This window comes from Giraffa tippelskirchi, chromosome 4 (genome assembly GCF_054371585.1).
Source record: "Giraffa tippelskirchi isolate mGirTip1 chromosome 4, T2T-mGirTip1v1.2.pri, whole genome shotgun sequence".
In the NCBI taxonomy this organism is placed as follows: domain Eukaryota; kingdom Metazoa; phylum Chordata; class Mammalia; order Artiodactyla; family Giraffidae; genus Giraffa; species Giraffa tippelskirchi.
The window spans coordinates 94,495,987-94,519,494 of record NC_137278.1 but is presented as its reverse complement, the minus strand read 5'-3'; the positions used below and the strand labels follow the sequence as shown (position 1 = coordinate 94,519,494).

Genomic DNA, 23,508 nt, shown 5'->3' with positions numbered 1-23,508 from the left:
ACAGAGATTAAAAGCTAAAATGTATGACCTCTGAATTCTGTACTTGGCCAAGTTGTTCTTCATGTTGGAAGGTAATATATAGACATTCGTAGATGTAAACAAAGCTATGAACACTTTAAATATTGGCCAGTAGAATTCAGAGCAGTGTTTTCAACCTTTTATTTCTCCCTTTTTTCTTTCCCTGTAGCACCTAACAGGACATTTTTTCCCAATCCTCTTTACTTTCTCAGATATTTAATGCCCAGATATGTACTCTGGCACTTTAGAGGACTACGGACCATTGCAATAGATAAGCAAGCTTTTTTTTTTGCTTTCCTCGCTAAGAAGCACATTTTTCCCTGTTGAGAAGGCATGCTCTGGGAATGTGTACTTAAGAGCGCTCCCTAAAGCCTAGATTTGATCTACAGATCTAAAAATAATAACTACATTCAGTTTAGTCTCTCAGTCGTGTCCAACTCTTTGCAGCCCCATGGACTGCAGCATGCCAGGCTTCCCTGTTCATCACCAACTCCTGGAGGTTACTCAAACTGATGTCCATCGAGTCGGTGATGCCATCCAACCATCTCATCATCTGTCATCCCCTTCTCCTCCCTCCTACATTACATTAGAAATAATTATTTTAATATATCACATTGATCAGAGGTGTGTTCACCATAGCATAAGGTTATGCTATAGTCAGGCTTTTATTTGATAAGATTTCACATTAATTACCAATCAAATGACTTAGAAAAATAGAAACAGAGGGACACTTTCTGCACTTGATGATGTTGTCATTTAGTCTCTCAGTCGTGTCTAACTCCTTTGTGACCCCATGGGCTGTAGCCTGCCAGGCTCCTCTGTCCATGGGATTTCCCAGTCAAGAATACTTGAGTGGGTTGCCATTTCCTTCTCCAGAGGATCTTCCTGACTCAGGGATCAAACCCGTGTCTCCTACTTGGCAGGCAGCTTCTTTACCACTGAGCCACCTAGGAAGCCCTCTGCACTTGATAAATAACATTAATTCAAACCAGTCATCACCAGCATTTTTAATTGTGAAACACTATAGTGTTAAACCTTATACAAGTCTCGACCTTCTCACTGAAGTCAAGAGTGAGACTAAGATGCTCACATGAACAGGTAACTGTTAACTTGTAACAGTTACTGTGACACTTAATAGTTACTTAACTTGTTCCAGAAGTGCCCACTAATGCAAAGATAAAAGAACTAAGGCTTGCTGACAGTAGGGGAGAAAAGAACTTTCTTGTTTTCTGATTATATAATTACATACCTATAAATTTCAAGAGAATTACTGGGGAAAGTTAGAATAATTATTGTATTAACTGGCCAGATATAAAATTAATATACTATAGTAATAGACTTGTTTAGCAAAAACCAGCAAGTAAACATAACAGGAAAAGAGATCCTATAGACAGCAACAGAGCTGTCTATAAAGTATCTTAGCAAAATCTTTAAAAAATATATTGGATTTATAAGGGAGAAAAAAGCCATCCAAACAAAAAAATCCCCCCAATCTCTGACTTATAAACCTCAAAAAATTGAGGATAATATTTCAGAATATGTACAATGTTGATGTACAGGCATGTTCAATGGTATATTAATCATAATTAAAAATTAGGAAATTATGTTTTGCAATAGGAAAGGAGCTTGTCATAATATGTCTGTATAATGGAATACTAAACCGCTATGAAATAGCCTGTTTTGGAAGGCTGATCATGTGAGCCGAAATTCTCAATAATCAGAGTAGATGATAATGCCCCATTTTAAAAGCTGCATAGTGCACAGAAAGGTAAGGAATAAGATACATGAAGTTACTAATAGTGGTCATCTCTCAATGGTAGATGTAAGGGCAATTTCTTTTTCCTTTCTTATATTTTAAAATTTTTATTCAACAGTCATTTGTTAATCTAGATAGACCAGAGTCCATTAATGTTATGATTTAAAAATACATTGCTTTGCAGGATCCTGGCTTCAATTGATCTGCAATGTTACTGGCCGGATAAGTAACTATGTCTACTGGAAGTGGAATGGGTCAATGATTAGTACATATACTCCTGTGCTAGAGGAAGACTTTATAATGTAAGTATGCCAAGAGTCAGTCATGCCCTAGACAAACTGTGGTATTAAATTCCAAGGGTAGCAAGGGTTGACTTCTCTGGTGGCTTGCTCATAAAGAATCCGCCTATAATGCAGAAGATGCAGGTTCAATCCTTGGGTTGAGAAGATTCCCTGGAGGAGGAAGTAGCAACTCACTCCAGTGTTCTTGCCTGGGAAATCCCATGGACGGGGGACCTGGGGGGCTGCAGTCCATGGGGTCATAAAGAGTTGGACATGACTGAGGGGCTAAATGACAAAGCAAGGGTTAGTACCAAGGATAAGTGGTCATTGTGCTTAGTTGTTGTGACCCTGTGGACTGTACCCCACCAGGCTCCTCTGTTTATGGAATTTTCCAGGCAAGAATACTGGAGTGGTTTGCCATTTCCTTCTCCAAGTGGGTCTTTGATTGACCTTTGAGTTTTGCTAAGCTAAGTAGAATTCATAAGATCTTGTACAATACAGGTGAACTACATGTTATTATGGTACCAATCCCAGACCATTTGGAAGGCTTTCTCTGAAATTCAGTTAAAAATTGCAACATTCCAATGATGCAATCATCCTGAACTTCATGTCATTTCATTTTTAAAGTAGTTTAGAGAAGACTCATGAAATGTAACCAAGAATTAAAGCACTCCCCCGCTCAAGTCTCTGATGGCTCCCTGTTACTTCTCCAGGGAGAAACTCCCAACCCTTAGCATCATCTGGGAACCTTGCCCATCTGTCTTCGATCTACTCGTGTTGCATATCTTCTCTGTGCCCCATGGAGCCCAGAATGCCTGCATCCCCATTTTTCTTTTTGGAAGCTGGTGATTTTAATTTGATTTCTCTCTGCTAGTAAGTGGTCCCAGAGCTGTCAAATATCAGATCAGTGTGCTGCTTACCTGTACTTTAGGCTGGTGATTCTTACTGCTGTGTTTATGCGACAAAGATATAAACCAGGTATATGTATTGTTTCCATAATTGATGCCATCTATACAATTTTACTTACTCTTTTGAACAGAGTGGAGAATCCTTTAAACAGAAGAAGGAGTACAGTCCTTGCACGGCTTAATATTTCGTCAGTGGAAAGTAAATTTTTCCTGCATCCATTTACCTGTTTAGCCAAGAATACAGAAGGAATAAGCACAGCATATATACAATTAATACATCCAGGTAAACAACAGTCGTTTATTTGAAATGCAGTTTTGTTTTCCCATGGTAAGATATCATGACCTTGAGATTTGCAATGGTATTTTCTCTTCCCACAATGCTCTTAGATTCCTTTTAACCTGGGGACTTCCATTCACTTTACTTCTCAGGTGAATTGTATTTTCTGTGAAGTTTTTCTGACCTACTTTCCTTCTCTTAACGCATCTCTCTGACCCAAAAGATAAGGTATTAGGGCCTCAGCTATGTATTTCCATATCTATCTATCTTAGTTTTCTTTACTTGATTGTAAGTTCCATGATAATGCAGACAATTGCTAATCATTCTATTTCCAGAGCTAGTTAGCAGCTTAAGTCTGATCATCAGTTGAGTTAGTCGCTCAGTCGTGTCTGACTCTTTGTGACCCCATGGACTGCAGCACGCCAGGCTTCCCTGTCCATCACCAACTCCTGGAGCTTACTCAAACTCATGTCCATAGAGTCGGTGATGCCATCCAACCATCTCATCCTCTCTCGTCCCCTTCTCCTCCTGCCCTCAATCTTTCCCAGCATCAGGGTCTTTTCCAATGAGTCAGTTCTTCACATCAGGTGGCCAAAGTATTAGAGTTTCAGTTTCAGCATCAGTCCTTCCAATGAATATTCAGGACTCATTTCCTTTAGGATGGACTGGTTGGATCTCCTTGCAGTCCAAGGGACTCTCAAGAGTCTTCTCCAACACCACAGTTCAAAAGCATCAATTCTTTGGTGCTCAGCTTTCTTTATAGTCCAACTCTCACATCCATACATGACTACTGGAAAAACCATAGCTTAGACTAGATTGACCTTTGTTGGCAAAGAAATGTCTCTGCTTTTTAATATGCTGTCTAGGTTGGCCATAACTTCTTCCAAGGAACATCTTTTAATTTCATGGCTGCAGTCACCATCTGCAGTGATTTTGGAGCCCCAAAAAATAGTCTCTCACTGTTTCCATTGTTTCCCCATCTATTTGCCAGGAAGTAATGGGACGGATGCCATGATCTTAGTTTTTTGAATGCTGAGTTTTAAGCATGAACTTTTCACTCTCTTCTTTCACTTTCATCAAGCGGCTCTTTAGTTCTTTCTGCCATAAGGGTGGTGTCCTCTGCATATCTGAGGTTATTGATATTTCTCCTGGCAATCTTGATTCCAGCTTGTGCTTCATTCAGCCCAGCATTTCGCATGATGTACTCTGCATATAAGTTAAATAAGCAGGGTGACAATATACAGCCTTGACCTACTCCTTTCCTGATTTGGAACCAGTCTGTTGTTCCATATCCTGTTCTAATTGTTGCTTCTTGACCTGCATCCTGATCATCCTAGGCACCTAATGAATATTTTTAGGTAAACAACTCCATGATGGATGCACAGGGGAAGCCAAAATATCTACTTTTCAGAGAGGATGTCATAACTTACTGGTTTTCATACATTGTATAATCAAACACAATATTGACAGTATTTGTGTTCCAGCTCATGGATTCGTTTTTCTGTCTCATTTACTCTACTATTGACTCCTTCTAGTGTATTTTTCATTGCAGTTATGGTATCCTTCTGCTCTGTTGGGTTGTTCTTTGTTAAAACTTCTTGTAACATCTCACTCTGTGCATCCACCCTTTTCCTGAGTAGAACTTTATGATCAGTATACTGAACTCTTTCTCAGGTAGACGGCCTATCTCCACTTCAGTTACTTGTTTTTCTAGGTGAAGGGTTTTATCTTGCCCCTTTGTCTGGAATGTACTCCTTTGCTGTCTCATTCTGTGTAGATTTCTATTTGAATTTTTGTGTATATGGAAGGTTAGTTATGTTTCTTGACCTTGGAGAAGTGGCCTCTATAGGGAACATTCTATTGTCCCATCAGTACACCTCCCTTTCATCACCCAAGGGCCAGGGGCCATGGTCCCAGGGTAGGTTCTGACCTGTTTGTGTACTCAGTTCCACAGGCTGTAAGATGACAGTTTTCTTGTGTCTGCCCTCTGCTGGGTGAGGCTGGTTTAGAGGCTTGTTCAGGCCTCCTGGTGGGTGGAGCTATGTCTTGGCCCTCCTGCAGGAAAATAGAGGCAGGACACTCTTTGACATACATCACGGCAATATTGGACTTCCTTGGTGGCTCAGTAGTAAAGAATATGCCTGCAATGCAGGAGAAGTGAATTTGATCCCTGGGTGGGGAAGATCGCCTGGAGAAGGAGATGGCAACTCACTGCAGTATTCTTGCCTGGACAATCCCATGGATAGAGGAGCCTGGCAGACTACATACAGTCCGTGGGGTCACAAGAGTAGGACATGACTGAGAAATATTATTTCTACCACCACAGCAATATTATTTCTGATCCATTTTCTAGATAATGCAAGTAAAAACAAAACCAAATGGGACCTAATTAAACTTAAAAGCTTTTGTACAACAAATGAAACTATAAACGAAATGAAAAGACAACTTCTAGAATTAGAGAAAATATTTGTAAACAGTGTGACTGGAAAGGGATTAATCTCCAGTTATACAACTCAATAACAACAAAAACCCAGTCAAAAAATGGGCAGAAGACCTAAATAGACATTTTTTTTTTCCAAAGAAGACATATAGATGGCCAACAGGCATATAGAAAAATGCTCAACATCAATAATTAACAGAGAAATGCAGATCAGAACTACAATAAAGTATCACTTCCCTCTGGTCAGAATGAAAGTGAAAGTCGCTCAGTCGTGTCCAACTCTTTGCGACCCCATGGACTGTACATTCCGTGGAATTCTCCAGGCCAGAATACTGGAGTGGGTAGCCATTTCCTTCTCCAGGGGATCTTCCCAACCCAGGGATCGAACCAAGGTCTCCCACATTGCAGGCAGATTCTTTACCAGCTGAGCTACCAGGGAAGCCCCTGGTCAGAATGGTCATCATCAAAACATCTACAAATAATAGATGCTATAGAGGGTGTGTAGAGAGAGGAGCCCTCCTACATTGTTGGTGAGAATGTAAGTTGGTACAGTCTCTATAATAGAGAACAATAGAGCAGTTCCTTGAAAAACTAAAAGTAGAGTTACTATACGATCCTACAATGCCGCTCCTGGGCATATATTCAGAGAAAACTATACATGCACCGCAGTGTTCATAGCAGCATAATGGAAGCAACCTAAATGTCCATGGACAGATGAATGGATAAAGAGGATGTGGTATATATTTGTAATGAAATATTACTCAGCCATAAAAAGAATTCCATTTGCAGCAATATGGACAGATCTAGAGATTATCATACTAAGTGAAGTAAGCCAGATAGAGAAAGGTATATATGATATCGCTTATATATGAACTCTATAAAAAAGATACAAATGAACTTGTTTACAAAACAGAAGCAGATTTACAGATATTGAAAACCTATAGTTAACACAGGGGAGTGAAGTGAAAGTTGCTCAGTCGTGTTCGACTCTTTGTGACAACGTGGACTATACAGTCCATTGAATTCTCCAGGCCAGGATACTGGAGTGGGTAGCCTTTCCCTTTTCCAGTGGATCTTCCCAATCCAGGGATTGAACCAGGGTCTCCCGCATTTCTGGCAGATTCTTTACCAACTGAGCTATCAGGGAAGCCCTACCAAAGGGGAGGGGGAGGGATAAATTAGGAGGCTGAGATTAACATGTACACACTAGTATATATAAAATAGATAACCGACAAGAACCTACTGTATATAGTAAATACTATATACTCAGTATTTTGTAATAACCTATAAGGGAAAGAAAATCTGAAAAAAGTGTATATGTTGTATGTTGTTGTTTAGTTTCTAAATTGTGTCCAGCTCTTTTGTGACCTCGTGGACTGTAGCCAGCCAGGCTCTTCTGGCTGTGGGATCTTCCAAACTCAGGGATCAAACCTGTGTCTCCTACAGTGGCAGGCAAATTCTTTACCTCTGAGCCACCAGGGAAGCCCATACACACACATATATAAAACTTAATCACTTTGCTGTACACCTGAAACAACATTATAAATCAACTATACTTCAATCAATAAACATTTTAAAGTGTGTGAAACATTTTAAGATAATTTATAGTTGAATTAAAATACTTATGAATGTGTACATGGAAAAAAACCTAAAAGAACCTATGGACAAACTATTAGAATTAGTAAATGAATTTAGCAAGATCACTAGTGAAACTTAGTCACTCAGTCATGTCTGACTCTTTGTGACCCCGTGGACTGCAGCCAGCCAGGCTCCTCTACTACCCCTGGAATTCTCCAGGCAAGAATACTGGAGTGGGTTCCTATATATGTGTATTTATAGTATTTCTACGTATATCTTTAAATACCAACAATGAAGAAATAGAACTTAAGTTTAAAAAAATAGCATTTATAATAACATCAAAACTATCAAATACTTAGTAATAAATGCAGCAACAATTGTTCAAAATCTGATACAAACTAAAAATAATTACTGAGATAAAGACCTAATAGATGGAGGGATAAATCATCATAGATTGAAAGACTCAGTATTTTAAATACATTCAGTTCAGTTCAGTCACTCAGTTGTGTCCGATTCTTTGCGACCCCGTGAATCGCAGCACGCCAGGCCCCCATCACCTCCCAGGCCTCCCTGCCCATCACCAACTCCCGGAGTTTACCCAAACCCATGTCCATCGAGTCGGTGATGCCATCCAGCCATCTCATCCTCTGTCATCCCCTTCTCCTCCTGCCCTCAATCCTTCCCAGCATCAGGGTCTTTTCAAATGAGTCAGCTCTTCATATCAGGTGGCCAAAGTATTGGGAGTTTCAGCTTCAACATCAGTCCTTCCAATGAACACCCAGGACTGATCTCCTTTAGGATGGACTGGTTGGATCTCCTTGCAATCCAAGGGACTCTCAAGAGTCTTCTCCAACACCACAGTTCAAAAGCATCAATTCTTCGGCACTCAGCTTTCTTCACAGTGCAATTCTCACATCCATACGTGACTACTGGAAAAACCACAGCCTTGACTAGACGGACCTTTGTTGACAAAGTAATGTCTCTGCTTTTTAATATGCTGTCTAGGTTGGTCATAACTTAAAAATACATTAGTTCCCCTCAAATTAGTCTGTATGCTGAAAGCAGTTACAATCAAAATCTCAGCAGTATTTGTGCAGGTGTGGGTGTGTTTATTCTAAAAGTCATATTGGAAATGTCAAGGACCCAGAATAGTTAAGGTCGTCTTGAATAAAAACAGTCTGGAAGATTTACACTTCAGATAAGATGATCTTATACAAAGCTACAGTTTGGGACTTCCCTGGTGGTCCAGTTGTTAAGAATCTGCCTTGCAATGCAGGGGACATGGATTGGATCATGGTTGGGGAACCAAGATCCCACATGCTGTGGAGCAACCAAACCCGAGCACCGAAACTAGAGAGCCTGTGTCCTGCAACTAAGACCGGACACAGCCCAATAAATAAATAAATATTTTTTAAAAGCTACAGTAATTAGTATAAATGTGAACTACCAGTGGGGCCAATCGGACATTAGTCTACCTTGATTTTCACTTCATACCCAGTTCAGCTGCAGGTGGGTCAGTGACCTAAACTGGAAAAGCAAAATAACCGAGCTTTTAGATTCTCTTTCCTGGTTGTCTCCTTGGCCGCTGATGTTTAGAAGGCTCTTTCTTCTTTCTCCACCCTCCTCCCCCTTACCTCTCCACCAGACTCCTCTGTGGTCATCAGCTGAATAACCATCCTGTGGAGCTGGGAGAATGTGGAGTGTGAAACACTGTCTGGCAGTCCTAAACTCTTCTTTCCTTTCCTCTAGTCTACCACTTTCTCCACCCAACTCTTCTACTTTTGTAGAATGCTTGTAGCCTTTTGAGTGACTTTGACTTTACTCACATTCCTACAGAGTGCTCTATCTTATGGTCTTCGGTGTTTTTTCTATGTTATTGCATACTACTTAAGTGGAAATTAAATACAGTGCACCTTAGTTTTATACAGTATCCATCCTCAATGCCTTTGTAGATTAATATCTATTAATAGGGGCTTCCTGGTGGCTCAGTGGTAAAGAAACCACCTGTAAATGCAAGAGGCACAGATTCAATCCCTGGGTTGGGAAGATCCCCTGGAAAAGGAAATGGTAACCCACTCCAGTATTCTTACCTGGGAAATCCCATGGACAGAGGAGCCTGGCAGGCTATAGTCCATGGGGTCGCAAAGGAGTCAGACATGACTTAGAGACTAAATAACAACAACAACAACAATAACCCATTAATAAGATATGGTAATGAATGAGTTAATATTGTCTGGAATTTGGGCTTACAGGCTGATCCCAAATATGGTTTCTCTGGGATGGTAATGTTTAATTTGCTGTGCTCAATTTTTAAGTCCTTTGGGTTCTCATATGTTTTTCCTTCTTCTCTGCTATAGTCCCTGATTACCAGAAGCCCACAGTTGGTATATTCGTCATGTTAACATTGGTAATTACATGCTCTGTCTGCATCTACAAAGTCTTCAAAGTTGATATTGTGCTTTGGTACAGAGATTCCTTCTATGATTTCCTCCCGAAAAAAGGTACAATTTTGTATTCTATGCAGTATTTTCCTGAGAAAGTTGGGGTAGTTAAAGAGGTTTTTATTCAAATTTTAAGATGAAATGTGGTCCATACAAAATAATGTAATTATACATAATTACAGTTTCATAACTGAATAGACTGAATAGTATTAATATTTTATAAGTTACTGCTCTGGTGTTCATAATGGTGGGATAGCCTGGCATTTAGAGCATCTGCTTATAAATCCAGTTATTCAGAAGCCATGGTTGAAGACTTGCTCTGTGCTAGGTAGCACAGAGATCACCCCATTATCTGCCATAAAATGAAAGAAATGACTCAGTTTTCATGCACCAGGGAAGAATTCTCTATTTCGTTTAAACCTCAGAAAAAACTACTACTCCCCTAATATATGGGCTTCGCTGGTGGCTGAGTGGTATAGAATCTGCCTGCCAGTGCAGGAGAAACAGGTTCGATACTTGGGTTGGGAAGATTCCCTTGGAGAAGAAAATGGCAACCTGCTCCTGTGTTCTTGCCTGGAGAATCCCATGGACAAAGGAGTCTGGTGGGCTACAGTCCATGGGGTCACAAAAAGAGTCAGACACAACTTAGTGACTAAACAACAACACTAATACATAAAAGGAAGAGTGGATAGAATTCAGGACTGAGACATTAGAGTAAGATGAGAACAAGGAAATGAAGATAGTTTCATTCTAGGCAGGTAGAGAATCTTTCCTTATGGGGGACTATTGAATAATATAAGAGCTTTGTAGTGAAACACAATAAAAAGAAACTTGTCAGAGATGAACACTTTAAAAAGACATTATATTTTTGGTATTGTTGCTGCATACCATTGTACACAAAATTAGTAATTCACTATGAAATGCATGTTTGTGATACTGACTTTACCAAATCTCATTTTTTCTTTTGGTTCTAAATCTATTTCATTTTCCCTTTTAGTTTCAGATGGAAAGACGTATGATGCATACATACTATGTCCAAAGACCCCTGGGGAAGGGTCCACCTGTAACTCAGATATTTTTGTGTTTAAAGTCATGCCTGAGGTTTTGGAAAAACAGTGTGGCTATAAGCTGTTCATCTGTGGCCGAGATGACTATGTTGGGGAAAGTATGTATGCAGTGGAAAGAAGTAACATCTTGTATAACTAATTGAATTACTAAAGTTGGATAACTAATTGAATTACCAAAGTTGGGTTTCCTGTTTCTGGAAGACTGCAGGCTGGGTGTACATACTTGACAACTTGAAGAGCCTCTTAAGTGGGACTTGCCTGGTGGCTCAGCGGTAAAGAATCTGCCTGCCAATGCAGGAGATGCGAGTTCAGTCCCTGGGTCAGGAAGATCCCCTGGAGGAGAAAATGGCAACCCTTTCTAGTGTTCTTACCTGGGGAATCCCCTGGACAGAGGAGCCTGGTGGGCTTCAGTCCAAAGGGTCGAAAAGAGTCGGACACGACTGAGCAACCAAACAAGAATAGCATAATGGCACATGATGATTTTCATACTAAATGCAAAGTGTTTACTTTTCTCATACTCTATTGGGGCAACAGTTAACTAAATTTTATTTCGTTTTGCAGAACTTAACTAGTTAGATCTAGTAGTTACTTTACAACTGATGATAAAATAGGAGTGATATAGATCCAGTGGTTTAACAAGAAAGTTTATAAAATTTATTCTTAAAGTACTCCTACTCCTACATGAAATACTCACCTTTTGTGGGTCAGTGTTTGAGCTCTTCTATAAAATGAGAAACTCCTTCAATTTTAAGGCAAGAAGAAAGAGTATCGGGAGATATAGGTGATAGGGTGGGAAAAACCTTGAGGGGTCTTGGTTCTGGAGGAAAGGATTATATATGGAAAGTTTACTTACTATGCTGTGTCTCATGTTTTTCAGGCATTGTTGAGGTTGTTAATGAAAATGTAAAGAAAAGCAGAAGACTGATTATTATTTTGGTCCCAGAAACGTCAGGATTCAGCTGGCTGGGGAATTCATCTGAAGAGCAGGTGGCCATGTATAATGCTCTCATTCAGGAAGGAATTAAAGTTGTCCTACTGGAGCTGGAGAAAATTCCAGACTATGAGAAAATGCCAGAATCCATTAAATTCATTAAGCAGAAACAGGGGGTCATACGCTGGTCAGGGGAAATTAAAGAGGGGCCGCAGTCTATGAACTCGAGATTCTGGAAGAAGGTCAGGTACCATATGCCAGTCCAGAGGCAGCGGCATTTATCCAAGCACCAGCTGCTGTCCTCGGCCACTCTGCTGGACTCTAAGGAGAAACGACCCATTGAGGTCCACGTGCCTCTCGGGTAGTGGAGAAGCTTGGCCAAGAGTTCCTTGGTGACTCTTGTCTTTGGGCTTTGTAGGCTGGGCCTCACTGACTTGCAGAGTCATCCTACACACCTGTTTAGTCCCTTATCCCCGAGGTCACCTGGGACCGGATTAAGTGAACAGGATGTGGCGACAGTTGCTCTGTAGCCAGGGCAACTCCAGGCAGAGGGCTTGGGAAGTCCTTTAACAAGGCGCTGGATGCCCTGTTTGAATGGTTGCACTGCTGAGAAAAGGCACTGGGCAGCAAACCAGAGGAATGAACATGCAGGTAACATTCACCATCTATAGACAGCTTTAGGAAGTCTCCCAGGGTCCGAGGGTAGGGCTGTGGCCCAGTCTGGGGACAGCAGGCCCTTGAGTGGTTCTCCTGGGCATTGCTTCAGGAAGACTGAGACCTGTACTTCCCAGAGGATGTGGAAGCATTCTTGGAGAACTTTCCATTTGCTTTGTATTTCCCATACCTCTCGACAGACAGCTGGCAGTCACTTTCCAAAAATGGAATTTCATTTCATGGAACCTTTAAAACTGTCATTTCAATGAACAAAGGAATTCCCCTGACCCTTAAGGGTTTGAAATAACCTTAGCTTTCTGCAGGAGAGAGAGAATTTTGAGAGCAAGAATAACAGAGAATGGATCCATCTCTTAATGCCTTCCCCCTGCAGTGACCGCTTGGTTCCACCTTATTCTTCTGCCTTTTCCTGGACTTGTCACTTCTCTGGAAAGTCCACTTCCAAGTCACCTCCTCCTTACACTCTGTCACACACACGACCTACAGATGAAACATCTTTCTACAATGCTCGGATCTTAAAATGCCCTTACTAGACCGCCTCCATGGGCTCCTCCTGGGTCAGGAGCGAAAGCCCACTTCCTCCCACAAGCATCTGCCCACCGCCCTACGCAGCTCAACGCCTCTCAGTTCTGCTCTGCGCACCTCCAGATTGTTCACCTTCACACCTGTCCCCAGCCTCCCTCCATCTCTGCCTCTCCTTCCTGTCTCCTCTGACCAGAAATGCTCTTCACATTTTCTCTAGCTGACCCAAATTTTACTAAAACTCAACATTTACTCCAAGTCACTTTCCCCAAGAAACTGCCCTCAGCACTTGTTCTGTTTCTGTCAGTCTGATTGTACTTAGGCTGTCTCTTTGTGGGAAGTTGCTTCTGTCTCCAGCTCCAAGCCCTGTTCTCTGCAGAAAAGCCAGGGGTGTCTCTTTGTTGGCAATGCCTTCAGAAGAAATTTGCACATATAACGTAGACTGGTGTAGTGCTTTACTGTTTAAAAATGTGCACAGGTTATCTTATTTTTTGAAAACCTCTGTTAAGTTTCCCTTCAACCTCTTCCTTTCAGGCCTTCCCCATTAATTAGATTTTACTGCAAAATCTGATGGGAATTTTTCTTCTTGGTCAGTGTGAGTGTTTAAGAAAAGTTTGCAAGTATAGCGAAGTTTTCCATTTCCAGTTGTTAAAACTGGCTTAGCGGAATTTTTATTTTCCCCCTTCTGCCTCTATTTGCAGTGAAAGAGGGTATTGAGCCATTTTTTAATGAGTTTTTTGATAAATTATATTTGTACTGGTTAATGATTTTTTAAAAAAAACTTGTTTGTATAATTCTGCAGCAGATACCAAATATTTTTATATAGAAAGACACCAGATTCACGTACAGCATGTATCATTGATCAACGGACTGTACTTGTTTTCCAATAAAATTGTCAAAACCTGGTATTGATTGTTTTCCTTCAAATCTGTTTCTTTGTTGGCTCTCTCCCAAGTTTACCTGTGTGCTCCCAGGTGGGGTGGAGAGTGAGGACACCTTCTTGCTGGGGAGGTCAGAGGTCATTAGCTGAGGGCTGACTACCCTTTGTAGCTTCAGCTGCACTGCATCTGTTTGCGTGCTCCTAAAATAGATTAAATATGAGTCTTATTAACTTATTACCAGCCCCAAAACTCATAAGGGCAACATGTGTATAGACTTCTACATCTATTTTTTGCTTTTTACAAAAAACTTTATTGGGGTATAACCAATTAACAATATTGTGATAGTTTCAGGTGGACAGTAAAGGGACTCAGCCATACATACACATGTATCCATTCTCCCCTAAACTCCCCTCCCATTCAGGCTGCCATATGACATTGAGCAGAGTTCCCTGTGCTGTACAGTAGGTCCCTGTTGGTTATCAGTTTTAAACCTAGCAGTGTGTACATGTCCATCCCAAACTCCTTAGCTTCCCCCACCATAAGGTTGTTCTGTAAGTCTGAGTCTGTTTCTATTCTATAATTAAGTTCACTTGTATCATATTCCCATCTGAATGCAGAGTTCCAAAGAATAGCAAGGAGAGATAAGAAAGCCTTCCTCAGCGATCAGTGCAAAGAAATAGAGGAAAACAACAGATTGGGAAAGACTAGAGATCTCTTCAAGAAAACTAGAGATACCAAAGGAACATTTCATGCAAAGATAGGCTCGATAAAGGACAGAAAAGGTATGGACCTAACAGAAGGAGAAGATATTAAGAAGAGAATACACAGAAGGACTGTACAAAAAAGATCTTCATGACCCAGATAATCACGATGGTGTGATCACTCACCTAGAGCCAGACATCCTGGAATGTGAAGTCAAGTGGGCCTTAGAAAGCATCACTACAAACAAAGCTAGTGGAGGTGATGGAATTCCAGTTGAGCTATTTCAAATCCTCAAAGGTGATGCTGTGAAAGTGCTGCACTCGATACGCCAGCAAACTTGGAAAACTCAGCAGTGGCCACAGGACTGCAAGAGGTCAGTTTTCATTCCAGTCCCAAAGAAAGGCAATGCCAAAGACTGCTCAAACTACCGCACAATTGCACTCATCTCACATGCTAGTAAAGTAATGCTCAAAATTCTCCAAGCCAGGCTTCAGTAATACGTGAACCGTGAACTTCCAGATGTTCAAGCTGTTTTAGAAAAGGCAGAGGAACCAGAGATCAAATTGCCGATATCCTCTGGATCATCGAAAAAGCAAGAGAGTTCCAGAAAAACATCTATTTCTGCTTTATTGACTATGCCAAAGCCTTTGACTATGTGGATCACAAGAAACTGTGGAAAATTCTGAAAGAGATGGAAATACCAGACCACCTGACCTGTCTCTTGAGAAACCTGTATGCAGGTCAAGAAGCAACAGTTAGAACTGGTCATGGAACAACAGACTGGTTCTAAATAGGAAAAGGAGTACGTCAAGGCTGTATATTGTCACCCTGTTTATTTAACTTATATGCAGAGTACATCATGAAAAATGCTGGGCTAGAAGAAACACAAGCTGGAATCAAGATTGCCGGGAGAAATATCAATAACCTCAGATATTCGGATGACACCACCCTTATGGCAGAAAGTGAAGAAGAACTAAAGAGCCTCTTGATGAAAGTGAAAGAGGAGAGTGAAAAAGTTGGCTTAAAGCTCAACATTCAGAAAACTAAGATCATGGCATCTGGTCCCATCACTTCATGGCAAATAGATGGGGAAACAGTGGCTGACTTTATTTTGGGGGGCTCCAAAATCACTGCTGATGGTGATTGCAGCCATGAAATTAAAAGACACTTACTCCTTGGAAGGAAGGTTATGGCCAACCTAGATAGCATATTTAAAAGCGAGACATTACTTTGCCAACAAAAGTCCGTCTAGTCAAGGCTATGGGTTTTCCAGTGGTCATGTATGGATGTGAGAGTTGGATGGTGAAAAAAGCTGAGCACCGCAGAATTGATGCTTTTGAACTGTGGTGTTGGAGAAGACTCTTGAGAGTCACTTGGACTGCAAGGAGATCCAATCAATCCATCCTAAAAGAGACCAATCCTGGGTGTTCATTGGAAGGACTGATGTTGAAGCTGAAACTCCAATACTTTGGCCACCTCATGCAAAGAGTTGACTCACTGGAAAAGACCCTAATGCTGGGTAGGATTGGGGGCAGTAGGAGAAGGGGATGACAGAGGATGAGATGGTTGGATGGGATCACCAACTCGATGGACATGGGTTTGGGTAGACTCCGGGAGTTGGTGATGGACAGAGAGGCCTGGCATGCTGCAATTCATGGGGTCGCAAAGAGTCAGACACGACTGAGTGACTGAACTGAACTGAACTGTATCATTTCTTTTTAGGTTCCACATATAAGGTATGTCATAACATATTTGTCTTTCTCTAACTTACTCCACATGGTATGGCAATCTCTAGGTCTACCCATGTTACTACAAATGACATTATTTCATTCTTTTTAATGGCTGAGTACTATTCCATTGTATATATTTACCACATTTTTTTTTATCCATTCCTCTTAGACTTTTACATCTCACAAAAAGTTTTATTTATTTTTCTCCTCTGACCCAGAAGCCTAACAAAATCAACAGATTTCATATCCAAATGCAGGCTCTAATGTTCACAAACTCTAAGGAGCAGGGCACCCTTCACAGCTTGTCAGTGCCTCTTTCTTCTTACCTTGTAGCTGTTCTAACAAACAGATGGTGCTATGAGTACCTGAGGAGAAGAGCAGAGGCGGCAGGTCACCTTAAAGTCCATAGGGTCAAGCAGATGGCCTGTCCTCAAAATGGTAGCTTTGTTTCTAGTAATTCTGTGAATAAACTGGGTTTGTCCAGTCATATTGAAATCTGCAAATAGAATGGATAGAGAATTATACAATTGGTGATTGACACTAAGGGAGGAAGCAGAGTGATGTAAAAGTAAGGACAGAGCAGAGAACAGTCAGGTGACGCAGTGATGTATGGAGACCAGAAGCCTGGCTCACCCCTCAGCCCAGGTGTTTCTGAGTTGCTCAGGGCCAATGACTGTGTCCCTATGACCCTCTGCCAGCCCTAAACTTTATAGGATGTTTAGCACTCTGAAGAAAGAAGGGGATTAGTTTAACACATTTCTGAGGGATTTTTCAAGAAAAATTAAAAATACAAGAACTTAGGAAAATTGGGGAGTCAGCTATCCAGAAAACTTGCCTAAACAGACTATCTCAGGGGAAGGATTCAGAGAGATTTCACCATATTTTGGTGATTTTTTTTTTACCAGTTAATATATTTTTAGCAAACAAAATAAAACAACCAGCAAACAAAATAAGAGCAATTGTCTATTTTTTTTTTTTGTCATGAGAATTTATATTCTTCTTTTTACCAGGTAAACTTTCCTCAGAGTAGCCTTTTTTTTTGGTCTCTGTAATTATTTCTCACTAGTGGTGCTACCTAGTTGGAAAGAGACCTGAGCATAAATTTCTGCACTGTCAAAGTTTTGAAACTCGTACACCATACAAGGTTGTTTTGACCTTTCATGCCAAGAAGAAAGTGACATGATGTATTTAAAGTGTGCAGTGCAGTGCATGCACACTCAGTTGTGTCCAGCTCTTTGTGATCCCATGGACTGTAGCCCACCAGGTTCATCTGTTCATGGTGTTTTCCCAGCAAGACTACTGGAGTGGGTTGCCATTTCTTTTGCCAGGGGATCTTCCCAACCCAGGGATCAAACCCTTGTCTCCTGCATCAGCAAGCAGATTCTTTACTACTGAGCTACCTGGGAAGCCCATATTCAAAGTAATAAAAGGGAAAAGGCTACAACCAAGAATACTCAACCCAGTCAGGCTCTCCTGACTTGAAGGAGAAATCAAAAGCTTTACAGAGAAGCAAAAGCTAAAAGAATTCAGCATCACCAGACCAGCTTTACAACAAATGCTGAAGTAATTTCTTTAGGAGGAATAGAAAAGGCATAACTAGAAATAAGACAGTTAGGAAAGGGGAAAGCTCATAGGTCAAGACAAATAAACAGTAAATGTAGAAAATCATCCACACACAAATATGATCTCAAAGCTAGCAATCCTGAGAAGAGGAGATCACAAATATAGGATAGTGTAAACATATTTAAAATTAAGAGACCAGCAACTTACAAAATCTTACATATACATAGACTGCTATATAAAAACCACAAGTTAACCAAAACCCCCAAATCTACAGTAGATAAATGCACAAAAAGGAATCCAACGTAACATAAAAGAAAGTCATCAAATTACAAGAGAACAGAGGAGGAAGGTGAATTCTACCAAATGTGTGTGTGTGTGCTCAGCTGTGTCTGACTGTTTTGCAATCTCATGCACTGTAGCCTGCCAAGCTCCCCTGTCTATGGGATTCTCCAGGTAAGAATACTGGAGTGGGTTGCCATTTCCTCCTCCAGGGGATTTTCCTGATCCAGGGATCGAAGTCATGTCTCCTCTCTCGGCTCCTGCATTGGCAGGTGGATTCTTTTTTTTTTTTTTTTTTTTAATTTTTTTGGCAGGTGGATTCTTTACCACTAGCGCCACCTGCAAAGCCCCCTATCCTTCTGAAACTTTTCCAAAATATTGCAGAGGAAGAACACATTCAAACACATTCTATGAGGTCATCATCACCCTGATACCAAAACACGACAGAGATACCAAAAGAAAAGAAAATTACAGGCCAATACCACAAAATTACAGGCCAATATCACTAACAAATGTAGAGGGGAACATCGTCAACAAAATACAAGCAAAATGAATCCAACAGTACAATAAAAGGATCATCCACCATGATTTAGCAGCATTTATCATAGGAATGTGAGGATTTTTTAATATCTGCAAATCAACCAGTGATACACCACATTAACAAACTTCAGAATAAAAAAACATATGATTATCTCATAGATGTAGAAGAAGTTTTTGACAAAACTCAACCCCTATTTTTGATAAAAACTCTCCAGAGAGTAGGCATAGAGGAAACCTACCTCAACATAATAAAGGCCATATATGACAAACCCACAACAAACAACATTCTCAATGATGAAAAGCTGAAGGCATTTCTTCCAAGATCAGGAACAACACAAGGATGCCCGTTCTCTCCACTTTCATTCAACAAACTTTTGGAAGCCCTAGCCATGGCAAGCAGAAGAAAATGAAATAAAAGGAACCCAAACTGGAAAAGAAGCAGCAAAAATCTCAGTTTTCGTATGACATAATACTATACATAGAAAATCTTAATGATGCTACCAGAAAACTACTAGAGCTCATTAATGAATTTTTTTATAGTTTCAGAAGACAAAACAAAACAGAGAAAATGTGTTGCATTTCTACACACTAATACTGAAAGATCAGAAATAGAAATTAAGGAAATAATATCATTTAGCATGGCATCAAAAAGAATAAAATACTTAGGAACAGCATACCTAACAAGGCAAAAGATATGCACTACAGAAACTAAAGCATGCAAATAAAAGAAGTAGAAGATGATACAAATAGTTGTGTTTAGTCGCTCAGTCATGTCCGACTCTTTGAGACCCCATGGACTGTAGCCCACCAGGCTCCTCTGTCCATGTGGATTCTCCAGGCAAGAATACTGGAGTGGGTTGCCATGCCCTGCTCATGGAAAGGTAAATCATGTTATTGAATAGGAAGAATAAAAGCTGTCAAAATGACTACATTAGCCAAGGCAATCAAAGGGCTCAATGCAATCGTCACCAAATCACCAAGGCTTTTTTTTTTTTTTTTTTTTTGCAGATCAAGGACAAAAAACTTTAAAATTTGTATGGATACTTAAAAGAACCTAAATAGCTAAAACAATCTTGAAGGAAAAACCATGGAGCTGAAGGACAAATAAACTTTAAAATTTGTATGGAGACCTAAAAGAACTTCAATAGCTAAAGCAATCTTGAAGAAAAAACCATGGAGCTGAAGGAATCCAGCTCTCTGATTTCAGATTATACTATAAAGTTAATCAAAACACTATGGTACTGGCACAAAACAGAATTAGAGATCAGCAGAGTGGACTAGAAAGTCAGGAAATTAATGTGTGAAACGATGGTTAGTAAATCTACTGAAAGGAGGCAAGAATGAACAATGGAGAAAATGAAGTCTCTTCAATAAGTTGTGCTGGGACAACTACATGCAAAAAAACAAAATGAGAACATTCTTTACCCTAAAAATAAGTAAACACAAAATGGATTGAAAAACTACGTATGACCAAGTACAATAAAAACTTCTAGAGGAAAATATAGGCAGGATATTCTCTAACATAAATTGTACTAATACCATTGTTTACTTAGTTCAGTCTCTCAGGCAATAGAAAAAAAAAAAGCAAAAATAAATAAGACCTAACCAAACTTATGAAATTTTGCACAGCAAAGCATAAAAAAAAGTTAAAGATTGAGAGAAGATATTAATATTTGAAAATTAGGTGACCAAAAAGCAATTAATCTGCAAAATATGAAAATCTGCAGCCATGAAATTAAAAGACACTTGCTCCTTGGACAAAAAGCTATGACCAACCTAGACAGCTTATTAAAAAACATAGACATTTCTTTGCCAACAAAGGTCCATCTAGTCAAAGCTATGGTTTTTCCGGTAGTCATATATGGATGTGAGAGTTGGACCATAAAGAAAGCTGAGTGCCAAAGAATTGATACTTTTGAACTGTGGTGCTGGAGAAGACTCTTGAGAGTCCCTTGGACAGCTAGGAGATCAAACCAGTCAATCCTACAGGAAATCAGTCCTGAACATTCACTGGAAGGACTGATGCTGAAGCTCCAATACTTTGCCCACCTGATACAAAGAACTGACTCACTGGAAAACACCCTGATGCTGGGAAAGATTGAAGAAAGGAGAAGGGAACAACAGAGGGTGAGATGGTTGGATGGCATCACCGACTCGATGGACATGAGTTTGAGCAGGCTCCAGGAGTTGGTGATGGACAGGGAAGCCTGGTGTGCTGCAGTCCATGGAGTCGCAGAGTCAGACACGACTGAGTGACTGAACTGAACTGCAAAATATAGAATTTCTCATTCACTTAAATATTAAAAACACCAAATAAAAAAATTGGCAGAAGATCTAAACAGACATTACTAAAAAGAAGACATAAAGATGGCCAAAGAGCACACGAAAACATACTTAATATAGATAATTATTAGAGAAATGGAAATCATATCTACAGTGAACCATCACCTCACACTGATGAAAATTTCTGTAATTAAATTATCTACAAATAACAAAGCCTGGAGAGAAAAAAAATCCCTCCAACACTGTCATAGGGAATGTAATTGGAAAAAGCTAATATAGACAACACTATGGAGACTCCTTAACAATTATGTTAAACTTTATTGCTAAAAAAAGAAACACACTCACAGACTCACAAACTAGGAAAAATTAGCTTTACTACTTGAGAAAGGTGGCAGGATAATTTAAAAAGTTAAGATTAATATACATATACTATTATATACACAAAAGATAGTTCATAAGCAATGCTGTATAACACTGTACTAAATATTCTTTATTAACTTATATGTAAAAAGAACATGAAAAAGAATAGATACCTGAATAAGGAAATAATTTTGCTGCACAACTGAAAATAAAATAACGCAGCATATCAATACTCCACCAACATACAAAAAAAATTTAAAAAGGGGAAAATGTTATGCATATGTTACAAGGACACAGAAATCTGATAGGGGAAAAATAAAATAAATAAAATATTTAAAAATAAACATTATGTAGGAGAAAGTCACATCAAATAAAATATTTAAAAATAAACAAACACATAGGTGAAAGGCCTATGCCAAGATCTATAAAATAAAAATAAAGGAAACTGAAGATGATTTGAAGAAATGGAAACATACCATACTCTATGATTAGAAGTATTAATATTTTTACAAAGGCCATAGTTCATAAAACAATCTAAAGATTGAAGGGAATCCCTGTCAAATTACCCACTGTAATTTTCACAGAATTAGAACTAGTAATTCTAAATTTATAAGGAACCATAAATAACCCCCAAACTGCCAAAGCAATCCTGAGGACCAAGAACAAAGCAGGAGGCGTAACCCTCCCAGAGTCCGCACAACACTACAGAGCTATAGGATTCAAAACAAGGAGGTCCTGACAGAGAAACAGACCTATGGGGCAATGGGAAAGAACGGAAACCCCAGGCGCAAACCCACAGACCTATGGTCAATCTTTGACAGAGGAAGTAAGACTATACAACGGGGAAAAACAGTCTCTACAGCCAGTGGAGGTGGGGAAGTTGAACAGCCAGAAATAATCACTGAAATTAGAACTACCCACACAGCTACCCACCGCTCCCCCCAAAAATGAACTCAAAATGGCTAGACGACTAAAACAGGAAAACACCACACCACAAACTCCTAGAGAAAAACAAAGGGAAATCACACTGTCAGAAATCATCCCATTGTTTTCTTACTTCTAGTTCCCAAGGTAATACAAAAATAAAAAATGAGACTTAGTCAAATTAGTGGCTTTTGAACAATAAAAAAGTAACAGAGAATGGGAGAAAATAGTTGCAAACAATATGATCCACAAGACACCAGTCTCAAAATATACAAAAAGCTCACTCACCTCAATATCAAAACACTAGCAACTATACAAAAAAACAGACAGAAGATCTACATAGACATCTCTCCAGAAAAGACCTTCAGATAGCCAGGAAGCATAGAAAAAGATGCTCAACACTGATAATTTTTAACAAAATGCAAATCAAACCAAATTGAGCTATCATAATAACATTCAAAATTTCCATGATTAAAACATCTACAAATAAGAAATGTTTGAGTAGGTGTGAAGAAAAAAAAATCCCCTACACTATTGCTGGGAAGATAAAAGTGGTACCACCATTACGGAGAAAAGTAAGGAAGTTCTTTAAAAACTAAATGAATTTACTTCAGTCAGTCATTTGGTTCAGTCACTCTGTCATGTCTGACTCTTTGCGACCCCAAGAAGTGCAGCACGCCAGGCTTCCCTGTCCATCACCAACTTTCAGAGTTTTCTCAAACTCATGTCCATCAAGTTGGTGATGCCATCCAACCATCTCATCCTCTGTCATCCCCTTCTTCTCCTGCCTTCAATCTTTCCCAGCATCAGAGCCTTTTCCAATGAGTCAGTTCTTTCTATCAGGTGACCAAAGTATTGGAGCTTCAGCATCAGTCCTTCCAATGAATACTCAGGACTGATTTCCTTTAGGATTGACTGGTTTGATCTCCTTGCAGTCCAAGGGACTTGCAAGAGTCCTCTCCAACACCACAGTTCAAAAGCATCAGTTCTTTGGTGCTCAGCTTTCTCTATGGTCTAACTTTCACATCCATGCCTGACTATTGGGAAAAAATAGCTTTAACTAGATGGACCTTTGTCGGTAATGTCTGCTTTTTAATATGCTGTCTAGGTTGGGTCATAGCTTTTCTTCCAAGGAGTAAGCATCTTTTAATTTCATGGCTGCATGCTAAGAAGCATGAAATACTAAAAATAAAATTGAAGATGACTTATAGAAATGGAAAGATATCCCATGCTTTTGGTTTGATACCAGTAATATTTTTAAAATGCCCATATGACCCAAAACAATCTACAGATTTAGTGCTATCGCTATCATATTCCTTGTGATATTTCACAGAACTAGAGCCAATGATTCTAAA

At 39.8% G+C, this 23,508-nt stretch overlaps 1 protein-coding gene across 34 annotated transcripts in view; it reads left to right on the top strand.

Moving 5' to 3' along the window:
• Positions 1-13,797, top strand: part of IL1R1 (interleukin 1 receptor type 1) — an 85,846-nt gene extending 72,049 nt beyond the window's left edge. For 31 of the 34 annotated variants that reach the window (XM_081591487.1, XM_081591499.1, XM_081591511.1 and 28 more), the window contains 5 exons: positions 1,959-2,076; positions 3,095-3,246; positions 9,616-9,759; positions 10,697-10,864; positions 11,644-13,797. In XM_081591487.1, the coding sequence (XP_081447613.1) occupies positions 1,959-2,076; positions 3,095-3,246; positions 9,616-9,759; positions 10,697-10,864; positions 11,644-12,062 (1,001 nt within the window). In that variant the 3' untranslated portion in view covers positions 12,063-13,797. The remainder of the gene's footprint in view (positions 1-1,958; positions 2,077-3,094; positions 3,247-9,615; positions 9,760-10,696; positions 10,865-11,643) is intronic. The other 3 variants (XM_081591514.1, XM_081591515.1, XM_081591516.1) reach the window with 1 other exon arrangement.
• Positions 13,798-23,508: the final 9,711 nt, after the last annotated feature.